Raw genomic sequence first — 18,584 nt, forward strand, 5'->3', positions numbered from 1 at the left:
CAGTCACAACTCACAAGCGTGAGTCACAATTGTCAGTCACAATTGGAGTGAAGAAGAGACTGTTTCATTCTTACCTTTATAGTCCAAAAAGTCCATTCAGGACAACCTGATAGTACAGCTGTCAGTATATAATGAGGACTGGCAAAGTTAGAGCCTTTGTGTAAACATATTGTGTACAGCGTTTGTCCAATCAGTGACACTGACACCGCAAATATGCAAATAAGGACGTTAACCTGAGGTTTATGAATGTACAGTGTGAAACGTCAGTTTATGAATACCAAGGATTAATTGTTAACCTCAGGTAAATTATGAGGATTCCGTTTACCCGGGGTTTAGAATGACCCAGGTCTAACTATTTCAAGTGTGAAAAGCCCTTATGTTTACCATGGTATGTATTGTAAACGTATAAGTCTCATCATGATTGTGTAATTCAGTGGCTAATACCTTGAGCAGGAGCTGGTATTTGGTGATCCTCTGGATGGGTTTGATCAGGTAATCACTGATGGACAGTCTGGAGTTTATCTCCTGCTGCACCTCCTGACAGAAACTCCAAGAACATCAGCAAACGAGCACTTTACTTCAGAGGAAACAGAACTGAGCTGCTCAAATCACACTCACCTCGAAGAATCCGTCATATTCAGCCACAACAAACTCTGAGCGGGGCTTGTTCTGACAGTAGATGACATACATGTGTAACCTTCTCTCCTGCATAATAGAGGATGACATTTAGAATGAAGTTTACTACAACACATAGACACACACACAGAGTTTATTCTGTCGAACTCACATGTTTGATAAACAGCTCGGCCAGTCTGTCGTGGTCCTGCAGACATTTCTCCAGTTCACCGAGGAAGAACCTTTAAAAATAAGAACAGAAAACATTCTGTGACGTGTATAAAATTCCCTCATTCAAACTGAATAAGATTCTCATCAGAAATTCAGTCCGTTTCCTTCTTCAGTGTGAGTTATTGTTGATATATCAACAAGGAAATTGAATGCATACGTTTTGCATGCTGATTATTTTTTATTTGGTATCAAAAATTACAATCTAGAAAAAGATTGTGTTCCATATTATGAAAATAGTGTGAAAGACTGTGACAGCATTTGAGTGAATACACATTACAGTTTAAAAGTTTGGGGTCGGTAAGATTTTTTTACTGAACAAAAAAACAGTATAACAGCAATGATGTGAAATAGTATTACAATTTAAAAGAACTGCATTCTATTTTAATATATTTTAAAATGTAATTTATTCCTGTGATGGCAAAGCTGATTTTTCAGCATCATTACTCCAGTATTCAGTGTCACATGATCCTTCAGAAATCATTCTGATATGCCGATTTGCTGCTCAAGAAACATTTATTATTATCAATGTTGAAAACAGTTTTGTGCTGCTTAATAGTTGATGAAGTTATGAATCTTTTCAGGATTCTTTGATGAATAGAAAGATAAAAAAACAGCATTTAATTAATTTAATAGACATCTTTTGTTATATTATAAATGCATTTATTTATATTAAATACTTTCCTAAAAAAATCTACTGAAATCTTACTGACCTCAAACTTCTGAACGGTAGTTTACCAAATATATCAAATTCTATATATTATATAAATCAACACTCCACAAAAAGGATTTTTTGGACTTTGTAGTTATTATTTAATGAGGATATTATACTTTTTTTTCTGTTAGTTCCTTTAAATAAAGCAACAAAACTTCACTGAGTATTTGAGTGCCTTTATTAGATTAAGTTATTAGTTTTTGACCAGCTGCAAAAAACTATTTCTAGCCTAGCATTAGGTTTTGTTTAAGAAAATAGCTGTGGTTTACTCTTTATGCCAGTCGTAGATTTGATGAATGTTCCCGAATACGATCTTATCCTTCCCCGTCATGTCCTCCGGAATACCTTTTTCCCCAATCCTTTTCATAAAGTCCTGGGGATAATGAGAAAAACAGACATTTGGAAACTCTACTTAATAATAAATGTTCCTCTGTGGTTCATTGCGGCACCTTAGGAAAAGTCTTATCAATAACCCCTTTGCACTGTATATGGTTCTCTGGAGAAAAAACTGCTCTTGATGTCACATTATACTCTATGTTTGTCAGATCACTGTAATCATTTTTGTCCTGCAAGTAATATATAAGGTGACTAATGCAAATCAGCTGTTTTGATTGTGAACAAAAGTATCACAGAGGTTTAACCAAATGTTGAAATGTGCTGTGTCATGACAGGACATCTACATTTGTAACATGAAACAGATAACATGTGTGCACCTTTCTGAATGATTTTGTTGTTATCTGTCACATACCTCAATTATGACACCCAGATCCTTCACATAGTCTCTCTCTGTCTGCACCATTTCATTTAACACAAACCTGTAGATAGTAGAAATATGAGAGATATCAGAATACACCACAACATCAGCAGTTTCAACTAGTATACTAAGATTTGCATCATTATTTGTTGTTGAATTCATTTTAATTCACTCAGGCTTTGAGCAGGTCAGATGAGTACTTACATTCGCCCTCTCATGGCCTTGTTCTTCTGCTCTGTTTCTGGGTCTCTGGGCGTCTGATCAGACGGGGAGACGCTACCCAACACTGGGAAAGAGCCAGGCTCTGGAGTCTGAAAGAGATAAAGTGAAAGACGGCGAGAGAGATAAGAATCAAAACTGAAAGGGAATGCACAAACAATGAGGACAAAGTGTATAAAGAAAAGCTAAACATTTTGTTATTTGCAAACCCAAATGAATTATTTCTTCTATGAACAAGATGTTCAAACTGGTTAGGTGAACTGAATTAAATTATTCATTTAAAAGATCTGAAAAAAGTCATGGGTTGACTGAAGAAAGTTAAGGTTTGTGAACTGATGAAAAGCTAACAAATAATTAAATCCTAAAATTGTAAAATTAAAATAAATAGATCATTGTAAACTGTAAAATGAACAATGAGTGACAACCGCATTCTACAACCAAATTAACCCCCTAATAATGCAAAAATTCTATGCAGTGTGTCCAAAACCAAACTGAACAACTAGTTGTTAATGACGTATTTAACCGTGCCATTAAAAGATTCATTCATGCAGAATGTTGCTATGGTTACCAAGCTATCAATCATAGTGACCACAAACAAGTTGTTGGCTGCAGTTCACTAATAACAAAGACTATCAAAAAATATAAATCGAAATAAAACACTTACTAAAAAGAGGACATTTTATTTGTTTACCTGTAAGTCATGTGACCATTAACTAACATCAGAGAACTGTGAACATCTGAATGTGTTGCTGAATTATTGAAATGGACCCTTTTCACAGACTGTGATGATGCGTTTTAACGGTCATCAGCATAGTAAATCCTGCGATGTTTTTTGTATTTTTTATAAAAATGTATGTATGTATATGTATAATTGCATAAAATTACACAAAAAAAAAACTAGTAAACGTTGCTGTGAGGGTGTTTCTAATACAGCGGCTGTGGGAGTGCCTGTAAAGTTGACATCTTTCTCTCTTCTGACTGCCGTTATCAATCTCTCTCTATTTTCCTCTCTTTTTGAAGTTGTGAAAACACTATTGTGGAGTTTTTCTTTTGCTATTTGAGCAAATGGGAACACAAAAAAAATATATTTAATGTATTATCTCATTTATTGCTATAGAAGTTTACCCAACTATAACGACTTCGGCTTCTGAGAAACCTGAAATTTTATTTAAAATAAATAATTTATGTTAAAGGAGTTTGTCTGACAAAAAAAACATGGTTTAGAACAAGATGAGAGTGAGTAAATGATGACAAAGTTTTAATTTTTGGGTAAACTGCCCCTTTAACAAAAAGGATCAAGGATGCCAAAAAAAAAGAAAAAAAAAAAAAAAGGAAAAAGCAACAATAAAAAATTTACGAAAGTCTGTGTTTCACCTTCTCCTCCTGAGCGGAGGAGTCCTTGATGATCTCCATGGGGGGAGGGAGGGGTGTGTGGGGCTCGTCTTCAGCCTCTTCTTCTCCTCCGCTGTTCACTCCTCGTCTTCCTCTCTTTGGAGAAAGAGTCATTCCCATTTAAATAAAAAACGCCACCCTTGAGCCAACAGGAATCTATCATTCATGACTTCTAACAGCAGGCACGCTCCTCATAAAACATGCACCTATACAGCAAGCCCTTTTACATAGATTTGTAGGTTACTACACTAAAATATGTTAGATGTGGTACCAGATAAAAGGAGAATGCATTTCTACACATTGTTTGGTATGTGGTATTATTACAATGGTATTAATAGAATGTTGAAACACTGCAGTGTAAGAACATTTCCTAAATAGTTAATGGTTGTCGTACCTCTTCGGTGCTGTCTTGGTGTGACGGCCCCAGTTCTACACTTTTGCGGCCGTCTCGTTTACGTTGCTTATTGTTGGGTTTTTTAGCGTTAGTGTTGTCGCCCTTGCCGTGGCTGAGACGCCGTACGGGGCTGGTGAGCCATTTTTTTAATGTGTTTCCAGTAGTTCCAGAGCGTTTGGGTCCCGGGGAACCGGTTGGCAAAGAGGTCACCGATGTCTGTGGCTGCAGTGATGCGGAGGACTCCGATTTGACCTCTGAACTTCCCACAGGATAGTTTTCTGTTGAATAAAAAAGACAGGGAAATTATATAGAGATACTGACCATGCAGAAATCCTACAATGGAATTAATAAACAACCAATAAAAAGTAAACACAATTCTGACAAACACAATTCTGATTGGGTTCAGTAAGATTTTTTTAAAAAAATTAATATTTTTATTCAGAAAGGATACATTAAGTTGATAAAATTAGCATCAGTGTTATATTAGTATAATTTATATACTACAGTTTTTGTTTATTTATATATATATATTCTATTTCAAAGTCTTTGGAACATTTTCTTCATCAAAGAATCATGAAAAAAATGTATTACAGTTTCCACAGAAATATTAAACAAATATTTTAGTGGCTTTCGCCATGTATAAATTCTACAATGGATGTAACAGACAACCAATAAAGGCAATCACAATTTTGACATAATATATAACCTAAGAAATCGGCATGTAATATACAACCTCAGAACATTTACAACATGCTATTTAACCCCTGAAAAATTTGCATAATATATAGAACATTAAAAAAGGTCTTATACCAGCTCGGAGATGTTCACTGCAGCTGAAACATCAAAAAACCCACAGAACCAAATCCAGCAGCTGAAAGCCAAGAAACCTGAGCGCAATGTTGGACATCAGCCTCTCTGAGGTGAAAGGAAAAGCAATCGTCTAGTCTATAGGCCACTAGTTGGTAAAGCTGACAACTGTAGAGTGACAAAACCAGCTTGACCTGATCTGAGCATAAAGGCGAGTCCACATAGCACACATTACAACAAAGGCAGACAGCGCGTCACAGTGAAAGGTACTGTGGACTTTACAGCACATGGAATTTAACACAGAAAAATTTACTTATCCTTCAAATTGTAAAATCGAATATTTAGTCAATTAAACTATCATACTGAAGTACATAACAGTTAAACATTTCGTTTTAGCATAAAACTGGTGTAATAGATCTGCTTATCAGACTTGTCTGCGTAAATCCCCAATCTTTCAACTCATGTTATGACTGGCAAAAGAGGTAAAGCCAGTTGCTTTCTTTCACTTGGCATCCAGAATACCACAAAGGCACATGGAAGGGATGTTAGCTAACTACTAGGTGTTTTATTCAGAAAGGACAGCTTAAATTGATCAAAACTGACAGTAAAGACTTTTACATTGTTACAAAAAAAAATCCTACTTGAAATAAATGCTGTTTTCAACATTTCAATAGAAAAGCAATTGGATGGCATTTAAATATCCTGGCTATCCATCCCGTCCTCAAATTATCCTTCAACATTCTGAGCTCCAAAGCTGCTACAAACTGCTGAGTTGACTGCGGAGCTGCAAACTAAAACCAGGAATTACATAAGAAACACAAAACAGAACAGAAGTTTATCCTCCTGGACATCTATTCCCTCCTCATAGAGACAATGTAGACAACTTTACAGCTCAAACAACATCCCCCAACATTCATGTTAAGTGCTTTAACTAAATTATGAGCTTTATGTTTGTGCTTTTTAAAACCCACCAGTACCACCGCTAGGCTTCCACTGTAAGTGCATTGCTGTAAATGCATTTGATCTGTTTTTAGGATCTAAGGGATGAGTCAAAATGATTTTCTGTGCTAATTAACAGCGTCCATAGACATTTCTGTAAGTAGCAAATAACCAGGAATCCTTAGAGGATGGACTGAGATAACCAACCTGATGCCTCATGCCCACTGCTGTCTGCTTCAGTGCAGATCATTAACTCAATGCTTACCGTAGACATTGCGTAAGTGACTTCCCATGGGGTGAGAATGGGACAAAGGTCACTTCCTTATTACGAGTTTCTTCAAAGAGCCATTTACCCCCATCCACCCCTTGAAACTTCCCCGCCAAAACCCCCTACCAGGTATTGACCAATCAGATCTCGCCCTGCTTGTCCTGACAGCCTCAGGGAGGATCCACGCTGATCACGTGCGGGGATAATGCTCCTTTGTTAGAGTTATGCTTAATTTCCTTAAGTTTCACTGCTGTCATTACAACAGGCGCCTGGTGGTTAAACATTCCAACATTAGCAACAGACAAACTGAATCTTCACACTGCTACCTTTTTATCTAAATTTCTCTCTCAATATCAGATGAAACACCCACCTGATATAACCAGTCACCCACACACGTGCGCAAGCTGCTGATGTTACATTCTACCCAGAACAAAAACAACAAAAAGAAGGACTAAAAGTCCTGTAGAAAATGCAGGAACAAATGTATTGTGTTCACACTTTGTAGGGTGAGCAGCAGTACTGCAGTACTCCAATTATTGTTGGATCTCAAACTAAAAACAAAAACAGGAAAAAAAGCATTTTATCAAAATGCAATATTAATCTATTAAAATGTTAACATCGACCAATGCTAAAGAATACTTAATGTGACACCGTACATAAATAATGACTATTTTAATATAGTAAGGTTACCTAACAGTGAACAATACAGTTGTTACCGTATTGATTAATCTTGGTTAACATTTGTGAATAAAAATACAACTGTTCACTGTTAGTTCATGTTAGCTCAGGTCCATTAAATAATATTAACAGATACAACCTCCGCTTCACGTCGGGGTCCTGATGGTCGGGGTTTGTTCTGTGATAACAACCAGTTGGATGTACATCATCCATTCCATATATCTATGCAATATCTATACAATGTATGTAAATACATTAATATGGCATTATTCACATTATAACCCAGGCATAAAATCTTATACAAAAGTCAGTCAATAAGTGTACAGTGTCATCAATCTGTCCACTAAGAGGTTCTTGTTCAAAAAGAAAGTTCGAAGACCCCTGATCCTAATTCACACAGCCAATTGCTAAGAGTCAAAATGTGCAGAATCTTCAAAGAGCATGTTATTCTTCAAGAAAAAAGGGCAAGAAATGATCAAACAGAGGAGAGAACTTGATTTGAGCTTCAAAGCTGAGGGAACAGCAGACACATTGGTTTGTTGATGGTGAAATTAGGTTACAGGAAAACAGAGAAGCTTGAGGGGGCAGTATCGCTCACACACACACAGCTTTCCTATTTTTTTCCATTAATTATGCTTTAAACACAGTAGATATGAAAGAGGGAAAAAAGAAAAAGGGATACAATTTAAATTTGAATGATGTATTTATGAATAACAAATCACCCTATGACGTAAAATATAGGTAACCGCTAAATTATCTATTTTTTTTTATGTCAAAAATCCTATGTTCGATACATGAGGTTAAACTTCAATGTTTATGAATGAATGTCAGAAAAGTCATTTTGAAGGGTAAGATGGGTAAAAAAAAGCTTGAGGTGTTCCTGTAGCACAATCCATTGAACATGGTTCTAGCAACACCAAGGACATGGATTACGTTTTTAAAATATATACACTAATTGCACTGTTAGTTGCTTCAGATAAAAGTATGTAACAACTGCACATTTTGACTTTTGACAATGTAAATGCTTGTCGACCTCCAAAAAAGACAAGATTGCTGAAAGAAGAATCGTCATTGCTTTTGCATTAAACACGAAACCTTGTTATCTGTAAATAAGTGTTAGTTGAATCACTCAAAACACCCTTGAGCTCGTCTGAGATCTCCAGGATTCAGATCAGTGAACCGTTACATTAAATACCAGAGTTCAGATGAAGAGATGCACATACACCAACAACAAATTCCATTAAACACACAAAACTCAGTCATAATCATTAACCCAGACACACAACACCCAACTCCCACAGGGCATGAACAGACACACACTGCGAAAAGAAATTCAACTGAATGCATCTGCATACATTCCACAAGCAAACAGACTGTGTTGACTTACGCACCTGCGCCATCACAACAGCAAATCTTTCCCAAAATCCAACTGAGACAAACTCCACAAGAGCAACACGACCTCCCACTCCGCATGCTGCTCGGTCACCGTCTCATATGTGCGTCCAGAGACAGGTGAGAGAGACAGAGAGGAGGAGAAAGGGAGAAGGGCGGTATAGGAGGTGGAGGACGCTTTGACTGAGCCCGCTTTAATACTGAAGCTGGAAGTTCAACGCTACTCTTTTTCACAATAAAGAGGAGGGGCCAGGGGGCGGGGCCAGGGGCCACTGAGACACACACACACACACATTCAGAGGGATACAGGAAGGTTCCACTGAATTCATTGAGGTCTGCAAAATCCAATATGCAAAAATAGTTTTTTTCTCCTCAAACCAGACTGGAGGAAAAAAAGCAGAAGTCACAGTTTTTGAGTTGTTCCATGGAAAGACAAAGTAGTATTGTAAGTGTAGTTCATTCGTGTGTCTGTGTGTGTAAATCCTTACATCAGCTACGTCTGCATGCTGCAGTGGCCCATTTTTGAAAGGGTGTGTCTATATCACAAGATCTCCATCCCCACTTCAGCAGTTTCAGGAACACAAACATACATACAACTAAATGGTCATATTATACACATAAATATCTTAAGCATCAAACACATTTAAGATATGCAAACATCAATGAAAAGAAAAGCAAGAAAAGCACTCACGATAATAACCTGCGTTTACACTCTTAAAGGTAGGGTAGGCAATTTGCTTTATAAACACTTTTTGTTATACTGGTTGAAACTCTCTTCACATCCTGATAGCAATCAATAATAGAAGTGGTCTAAATATAAAAACATGTACATATATCTTCTGTGGAAGTCTCAGGACCAAAAAATGTTTGTCCGAATGCAATGATAGGATACCTGCCTGTCAACATATGCATTTCCATACCTCTGTGCACCCTGCTCGTGTGATATATGTCATTATTGTAATTTTATATGCTGTGAGACATGAGGTAATTTAACACCGTCTCTCGTGACGCTTTGCAGACTCTGCTCTGAGATGCCACTGAAGAACCATTTTTGGTTCCCTAAAGAACCTTTCAGTGAACAGTTCTTAAAATAACCGTTTTCCTCTTACTGTGAAGAACATTTCAATAATCTAAAGAACCTTCTTTTTCACTATAAAATCCTTTTGTGTTCCATGGATGTTAAAGGCTCTTCACTGAACCATCAATGGCAATAAAGAATCTTTATTTTTAAGAAAATTATAAAATAAACTGAAGTACTTTCAATTTGCAAGGTTATTCAGTTGATCAATGGAAAAATAGACATTACCTCGTGGATATTTATTATAAAAAAAAGAAATTTCACAATTTATTAAAAATAAAAAATGTATGATTTTTTCTTTTAACTTAGATTCATTGTTTGGTGTTTTTTTACCTTCATGTTTGCATCTAACGGCAGCTTCAGTTAAGCGATTACTTTAACAATTAGCGATTGGCTCTTTTATATAGAAGGCAGGACCTTATTTTGCCATATTTCATGTTGCAAGTTTTGTAATATTGATTTGCAAAAACTGTTACAATGCTACACTGTAAAAAAAATATATTTTTGATTATTGGAGTATAGGTTTTATAAGAAAATATTATTTTAGTTTTCTTAAAAATGTCACATTTAATTCAGTGTGTTGCTTGCCATTTATTTGTAATTATTTGTGAAATCTGTTTCAACACCAATTTTCTTTCAGTATAAATGAAAATGTGAAACGTTGTGGCAAACTTTCTAAGTACAGCTCAATTGAGGAGAAAGGTATACTATATTTCACATGTTTTAACTATCTCATGGAGGACAGTCAGTGTATGACATTTTCTTTTCTCCAGGTTGGCCCTACTTGGAATTACATACCTACATTGTACAGGTTAACTATGTGACAACCGGCAGGGCAACATTTTGGAAACAAAGTTCCAAGAACATCAACATGACGGTCCAATAATAGGGCTGAAGTTCCAATAACAGAACTGAAAAAAGCCCAGTCAACAGAATGAGGTGTAGCATATAGCGTACAGTTTACCATCAGGACAGAATCCTTCATGCCTGACTAAAGATTTTCCATGCTTCTAATGCATTACTTTCTGTTTACTATAACCCTGTTGCATCAGATATAGCACACACATACACACACTCCACATAACCACAGCAATGTCACCTACTAACAACCAACAGGCAGAAATGTGAACAGGCATAGAAAAAATCCAAATGACAATTGACCAAGATCATTCCAGATTAAATTCTTTGACTGCACAGTTATCTAAATTATCAAGGTGCATGAACTTCTGGTTACGTGTTACACATATTAATTACTGTCGATGAAGTTTACACCATGTAAACATTCATATTCACAGGGCGGTGGACAATTTACAGTTGAGTTGTAGAAAGAGTTAAAAGTTCAAGACAACACAGCTTGTCATAGTTCAGCAGTCATCTTGACCAGTCAGTTCTTCAGTTTATTTCTATTCATTTATTTTTCTTGAAACCTACCTGGAAAAGGTCGACTCCCCCTTTCCTCTGTCTATTCTTAGATCCAGGCCTGAACAGTCATGAGGTCAGGGGGTTCTGGTTGGGATGTTTAGAAATGTGCTCTTCTAAACACAGGAAGTGCAGTGCAGGGAGACAACAGGAAGTAAAGGGACTATACAATACAGAGTGTTCCGCTTCAGACAGTATGGGGCCTTAAAGACACACTTTAACACCACCCTGACCCAAAAACCAAAGCTGGGTGCTTACTTGAAGTATATGGACCCTCTAAAGACCCCAATATACTCACAGCGAAGTTCTTTTTAGGGGTAAAAAGAAGTTTAAAATAACTTTGTAGCGGTATACTGTAAGCGAACATCCAGATGCCGCCCACACTGCTGGGATGCAACAGAAAGCATGTGTTCATGTTTACTCGCCTCTGACCTCAACGGGCTGAACAGAAGAACTGAACCGGAGAACATTTCCACGTCAAAGAAGGGGAGCCATAGAGCCACACCTAACTATTAAAAGTAAAAAGAACCCTCTTATAGAAAGTTGAATCATTCAAATGAGGACAATTGAAAGCTAAAATGGTTCTGCATGGTTTCAGTGTGGATCTATTGTGTGAAACATCTCATAAGCCCGTGAGAGTCCCAGGATTGAAGCCCCACCAAACACATACACCAATCCCCTGAGCTGGATCAAAGCAGGACGCAAGCCTTTGGTAGCATCACTAGCATGCTGCTAATTAATGATCAAAATGATCAGAACTGGCTCCCCTGGAAGAAGCCAGAGCTCATGCTGTTCAGAGAGCCGTGGGCACGTGTACAACAGCTTAAAGGGACAGATCATCCATAAATATGAATTCTTATACTAATTATACTTTATTTGAAATTTGTATGGCTTTTTCCCTGCAGAACACAAAAGTAACTATTGTACAGAATGTCCAAGTTGCTCTTTTGCATTCGAAGAAAGTACACAGTAACTGAGGCTGTCAAAACTACTATAAATCATGTGGTTCTCAACCTTTTGACTTAAACTTCCCAACACAATTTTCAAAGGTCCCTATATAATATAATATTAACATTACTATAACTACAATATATTATTAACATAAACTGGGAGTGTCAATATAGATACAATTATTTTACGTTTCAAGTTACTGAGGAGGAAAAATAAATTCTTTCAGTCATTATTGTATATTTTTTATTACGGTAGAAGGTTTTAATATATTAATAATAGTCATTTAAATTATTTTTAGCCATCCTGCATCCCCCCTCGTAAGCTTGCTGAGGACCCCTTGTGGGCCCTGGGCCTCTGGTTGAGAGATTATTATTTCTGACAAAGTCATTATTTTTGCAATATTTTTTATGTTATAATAAATGTTTTGCAATTGACTGATTTTCGTAAAATGGATTTTTGTAAATGTATCAAGCTTTCCTATTTCTCAAATAGTAGAACATGGCACCAGCAACGCTGAAGTCATGGGTTCGATTCCCAGGGAATGCATGATCTGATGAAATTTATATCTTGAATGCAATGTAAGTCGCTTTGGGTAAAAGCATGTCAAAGTTGGGCACAAATATATCAGAAAGTATCTTGTTACAAATTACAAATACTTGATCAACAAATGAATCAAAACATTTATTTGTTAATAAATTGACTGCATTGCAATTCCATATTACTTCACCAAGTGGTGCTTACTGTTGAACTAGTAGAGGCGGCTTTGGCTGTTTCTAAGCAGAATGCGGAATGAGGCCATAAGAAATGTGACCCGTGTTTGTGGGCGGTGGATATTTATGTGTGTGTGGCTCACCTTTCCCAGGTGGGAAAAAGCAGTCCATGTCGACACTACTGCGAGAGTGAGACACAGACAGGGTACTGCTGGGAACCAGACCCTCCTGAGGGGGCGAGTGTTCAGTGGTCCGCACTAGACACCAGCCGGGCCGCTCTCCAGACCTCTCCAACAGCTCGACGGTCTGACCCGACTGAATGCTCAACTCACCCACTGAGCCCGCAACAAAGTCCTGCAGAACCACAGTCTGCTCACAGCCACCCGACAACTACAGAGAGAGAGAGAGAGAGAGAGACAGATGCAGGTTTTTAAAGAAGCCTCTACTATTATCTAGGAAGAAAGTATGTGATGGATGTGTGTTTGTATTATTATCAATGTTGAAAACAGTTTATGAAAACAGTTGTGAAAACCTCAAAACTTTTTTTTTTTTTTTTCAGAATAGAAAGTCCAAAAGAACAACATTTATTTGAAATAGAATTCTTTTGTAACATTATAAAAAAATATTACTGGCCCCAAACTTTTGAACAGTCATGTAAATATCTTATATAATTTGGACATACACTACAGGACACAAAGAAGTCTCATCAAGGATGCATTTATCTGATCACAAATACAGTAAAAACAGTAATATTGTAGAAATAAAGAACTGTTTTCTATTTCAATCAATTATTTAAATGTATTTTATTCCTGTGATGGCTGTATTTTCAGCATCATTACTCCAGTCTTCAGTGTCACATGATCCTTCAGAAATCATTCTAAAATGCTGATTTTCTGCTCAAGAAACATTTCATATTATTATTATTGTTTATTACCATTTAAAAGTTTGGGAAAAGTAAGATTTAAAAAAAAAAAGAAGTTTTATTCAACAAGGACGCATTAAATGTCATTCATGCAAAATTTCATACAGGAAATGTTCTCAAGAATTTTCTATAACGAAACCGTCCCAGATGAAAAGAAAAACAGGGCAGGCTGAGAGAAATGAAGGATGGTCAGCCTGCAGAGAGCAACCATCACCACCTGAGTCAAACGCACACACTACCAGTGACAGATAATCAATTCATCTCCTCACACACACATTTACAGACACACAGAAACATGTTCTAATCTCCATCAAACACACCCACTGAAACAGAAACTCAGCTAAAGATTATGAGAAACAGTATGAGTAAGATCAGGCAGGTCTAAACAGCTGTTCTCTCTCCATCTCTGACCTCCTTCCTGACTACATCCAACTTTTAGACTGAGCTTTTGGGTGTCGACACAGGTTCTGTTCTGACCCAGCGTCCCACCCCAGACAGCGCCGTTCCCTGAATGTAGGTTCTAAGGGGCGAAACACACATTCATCATTCATTGTCTTGAATATCTGTGATGCATCTGTGAGAGTTATTCTTATGAGTGTGAGTGTGTATGTAATTAATTCTGTTCACAAATCTACAGTAGAAATACAAGAATTATAATTCTACATTTCCAACTCTAGAGTCCCTGTAGAGCGAGGCAGAGATGGAGGAGTGTGTGATTGGGTGGAGGAGAGAGATACGCCCTCCTCAGGGGAAATGCAGGGTGTTTTCCCTCCCTGATTCTTTACAGCTGGCCAGGAATTCCCACCATATGGAAAAGAGTATTCCATACTGACAGAATTCCCAGCCATGAGGAAAACATAATCCCCCACAGAGAATGAGACAGGGTGTTACATGTGACATGCTGACACTTTTCCTTTATTCACAACAGACGCCATACAGACTGGATTCGAGGTGCACTAGTAACATATAAATGTGCAATTCTAGTAAAATTAATAACTTGTAGTAGATGACACACAGATGCTGTAACTACTGATGAACTACTTTTATCATATTTTGCACTAGTCACAATAACATAATAATAATAATAATAATAGGTATCAATGTGATAATTTTGACTATTATAAAGTAATTTAAAATCATGAATACATTATATAATCTGTAAATCAGCATTATCCATTCAAATAATTTGAAATATTAATTTACATTTTTATTATTACATTTTCATTTTTGTATATTAACTACTGGTTTATGCATTATATTATATATTTTAAATAATGAATGTATTTTAAATTATCTTTAAAAATATTACTAAAAATATTGTACACTATTATAATATATTTTCTAATGTTGTTTGGTTTTGAAATCAGGAGTCCAGTTATTATTTATGATACTAATTATAAGATATTAGGTAGGCTTCAGATTTAAAAATCTGACACACACAAACACATGGAGTAAAATATGAACAGCCACTCCCTCCTGAGCAACCCAAAAAACACAGTCCAAATGTGAGCTCATGCTTATGGGACAGAAAACACACAAACACAGACAGATGTGTAAGTACACTCCTACATTTAAAGTGCAAACTTCAGCAGAGACACATGAAATAATTAGAGAATGATTATGGGGAAAACACAGAGTACTATCACAGTTAAATCAGAGGGTGATCTTAATAGTCGGGCTGAAACCTGGCTAGAGCCTGATTAAACAGCCATTGATGTCTAAAAAAGCATTATTAAATATAATTTTTGATACTAAAGCAGTGTTTTCAATTGTAAAACAAGAGGCAATTTAAATGGATCTTGGTAAAAACATACTGTACTGGTAACACACATATGAGAGTCAATCTACAAACAAATTGCTTTATAAATCATTAAAAACATAAATAAACCGTTAAAATTATGCTTTAATCTCTAAGTATATACCATGTCAAGTCAAGTCAAGTCACATATATTTGTTTGGCGCTTTTAACAATACAGATTGTTTCAAAGCAGCTTTACAGTGATAACAGGAAAATAATGCAACAAAGTTTGTTTCGGCTGTACAGCAAATCCCAAACAATATCGAAAATGACTTACTGTCAAATTTCCCTTTAAAACTACCACAAATCCCCATTAAATCCATCAGAAGCATGTGTACTCACAGGTCTGGTTCTGTTGGGTAGTCTGAAACTCCTCCACCTGGGCATGACACTATCTGTACCGCCAATACAACCAACCAGAAGTTAGACTGCCAACCAAATTCGCCTTCTGATTGGCTGACACTCAGGTAGAAAATTGTCTAACCCAAGTGCTCGTTCCCAGAGCCTCTCATAGAGCTAGTGACTGCACTCATGCTCAACATTTTCTTAAGAGTACGGAGATATTGAGCTGTCATTTAGATCTGCACAGCAGAGGAGTGTTGAGAGGGTTCTGCCCATATGGGAGAGACTGAGAGAAAGGGGAGGAAAACAAGCAGAGACTCCAACAGGACAGACAGAAGTGAGAGAGAAAAAAATAAATGAAAAGTCGCAACACTCTAAACTAAGCAAGGAAAGATTGAGGTGTGTGTGTGTGTCAGAGAGCAAATAATACTACAACACACACACACACACACACGCACACAAACACAAACACACACATGCACACACACACACACACACACACACACACACACACACTGGGTTTCCATGTTTTATGGGGACATGCCATAGACTAAACCTTAAGGCAACAATATTATTGTCATTTTGGAATTAAAAAATAAAAGCAAACATTTGCTATGTTTTTGAATTATTGTAACCTTTGAGTATGACGTCAAAATTGAGGTTTTGTCAGATTTAGCTAACTTCTGGGGACAAATGTCAACATGCCAAACCAGACTACACAGAGACACAAACAAGTCAAGAAATGTCTAGTCTGTGAAAAATAAGCAATATGAGAAGCCTATATATAGTTCTATATTTGAAAGTCCGAAGAGCCGCCCACACACGCACAGTCATACATGCACACAAACTCACAAACCTCAAACCACAATGACATAAGAAGGCCTAGCTGTACAATAACTCCAAAGAGAAAGAAAAGAGAGAGAGAAAAGAAAACTGTATGTGTGTAATTATGACTAATCGCGTGATTTGCAAGTTGCTTTGTTAAGTGACAAAAGCTTAATAAAATGTACAACTCTTTTGACTAGCAATGGGTGTTTTTTATATCGCAGCAAATTCTGAAAAAATAAATTATACAGAAGGACTGACATAAAAAGTGACTGTGATCCGTCAGACTTACTTCTCAAGCACTTGTCTAAGCAATATTTACATGCAGTTGTGCTAAAAATGTCATGTTTATTTATACAAAGTATCTCAAAACTCTTTTCTTTAAAAAAATATGGATGCCATTAACCTCGCAAACTACTATACTATACATATTACTATACAATTGTTGCAAATAAACCCACCGCTAAGCAGCCAATCAGATTGGAGCTAGCGGTTACCGCCAACACTCGCCTTTTTGTGTGTAACATGCAGTGTCAGACAGTCAGTGAACGGTCAGGGTGTGCCATCTAAGATGGAGACAAGTCTGTGTCATGATGTAAACCACACAAACCACTGCAAAACAGCCAATGGCAGGAGCGCATGCTTAAAACAGTGTTTCTAGGAAACAAGCGCTGCTGTTGACTGAGCTTTTTTGTCTGTAATTAGACGGATGAATGAAACAAGAGCGGAGAGACTGCCCTGAGGTTAAGCGCAGGCGCAAGTAATCATAAAATTACAGAGAAATAACAGAGGGAGAGACGAAGAGCAATGATACAGTTTGTGCCACACTGGCATACTGGAAGGAATAACAGCGAATCAGAATCAAATTTAGTTGGACAGGGATACAAATTATATAACAAAAACAAGTCAACAAGGAAGGCGGTAAAAGAAAGCAAGCAAATGAATCATCCTACAGACAAAAATAACTTGGGGAATATTGTAAGTTTCAGTAATGCACACACAGACGTGAGACCAATTGAAGGAAGATCTAGGGGAGATTTTAGACCATCATCAAAACACCAAATGAGGGAATACAGTATCTTTTGGAAGAATGGTTTTCCTTTTTTAAAGAAATTAATACTTAATTCAGCAAGGATGTAGTAAATGAATCAAAAGTCACAAAGACATTTAAAATGTTTAAAAAAAAATCTATTTCAAATAAATGCTGCCCTCTTGAACTTTTCTATTCAACAAAAAAAATAAAAAAGTGTAACACACACACACTGCAGAGGAAGATGCTTGCTGTCTAAACAGCTTATGTGTCCACGAGAGAACCAGGTAGAAGTAACTACCATTGGACAGAAATCATTTTTCACACAAACATATTTGAAACCTAATCCTCACACAAACGTGTTGACATGTTACATTTAAATTAAACTTGATTTGTGTTTTTGTAGTGTAGTTCTACCTTGTCACTGTCTACAGTGTTCTGGGAGGTGCGGGAAGCGATGGAGATTGTGTCCGGCTGGCTGCTGGCATCACCCTGACTGTCCGCATCCTCAGTAGTTTCCCTGAAAGATCAAATAAATACTATTAACCTAATTTCCAAAATAATCACATACACAACAGGGATTAGAGCTGTGCATTTTGGGAGTACAGATGTATTGATTCTCTTAATACAGATTAGAGAAGAATCTGAGCAGGGAATAAAAGAGAGCAGGTGGATGAGGTGAAAAACCTCTTGCTGATGCTGCGCTGCCTGGCTGGGGTTTTAGGAGGGTGTATGGGCTCCTTTAGCGCCCCCTTCAGGTGGACCGTTCTCTCCTGAATCACCTCCCTGATGTTTCGGATCCACTCCTGTTTCACTTCTATACTGGATGCCTTCAGGTGGATGAGACCATGTGTTAGAGACAGAAGAGAAAATGCATGATTTCAGAGCGAGATTTAAACTTGCATCACTAAACTGAGTACAATGGCTCAAAGCAAGTGCACCAGGGTCAGGAATTAGTGTGACAAAAATATCGCAGATATTTGCAATATGGGTGCAAAAAAAATTCAGGTTTTATTCTGTAATTTCTAAACCATTTGATACATTTTAAATAGGGCTGGCAATTGATTCAAATATTTAATTGTGATTAATCTCAATTGTGACTCTTTTT

The 18,584-nt window shown here is 36.9% G+C and overlaps 1 protein-coding gene across 3 annotated transcripts in view; it reads right to left on the reverse strand.

Moving 5' to 3' along the window:
- kalrnb (kalirin RhoGEF kinase b) overlaps window positions 1-18,584 on the reverse strand; it is an 82,779-nt gene that overhangs the window by 10,581 nt on the left and 53,614 nt on the right. The window contains exons 32-42 of one of the 3 annotated variants that reach the window (XM_084128966.1): window positions 18,164-18,306; window positions 17,894-17,996; window positions 12,703-12,949; window positions 4,318-4,595; window positions 3,906-4,019; window positions 2,517-2,623; window positions 2,307-2,373; window positions 1,828-1,931; window positions 788-857; window positions 619-705; window positions 445-537 (exon numbers count right to left, since the gene is read on the reverse strand). In XM_084128966.1, the coding sequence (XP_083985092.1) occupies window positions 445-537; window positions 619-705; window positions 788-857; window positions 1,828-1,931; window positions 2,307-2,373; window positions 2,517-2,623; window positions 3,906-4,019; window positions 4,318-4,595; window positions 12,703-12,949; window positions 17,894-17,996; window positions 18,164-18,306 (1,413 nt within the window). Of the gene's footprint in view, window positions 1-444; window positions 538-618; window positions 706-787; window positions 858-1,827; window positions 1,932-2,306; window positions 2,374-2,516; window positions 2,624-3,905; window positions 4,020-4,317; window positions 4,596-8,400; window positions 8,607-12,702; window positions 12,950-15,621; window positions 15,834-17,893; window positions 17,997-18,163; window positions 18,307-18,584 lie in introns of those variants that run through there. The other 2 variants (XM_084128967.1, XM_084128968.1) reach the window with 2 other exon arrangements.

Source organism: Abramis brama (genome assembly GCF_963993115.1).
Source record: "Abramis brama genome assembly, chromosome: 11".
NCBI classification, from domain to species: Eukaryota; Metazoa; Chordata; class Actinopteri; order Cypriniformes; family Leuciscidae; genus Abramis; species Abramis brama.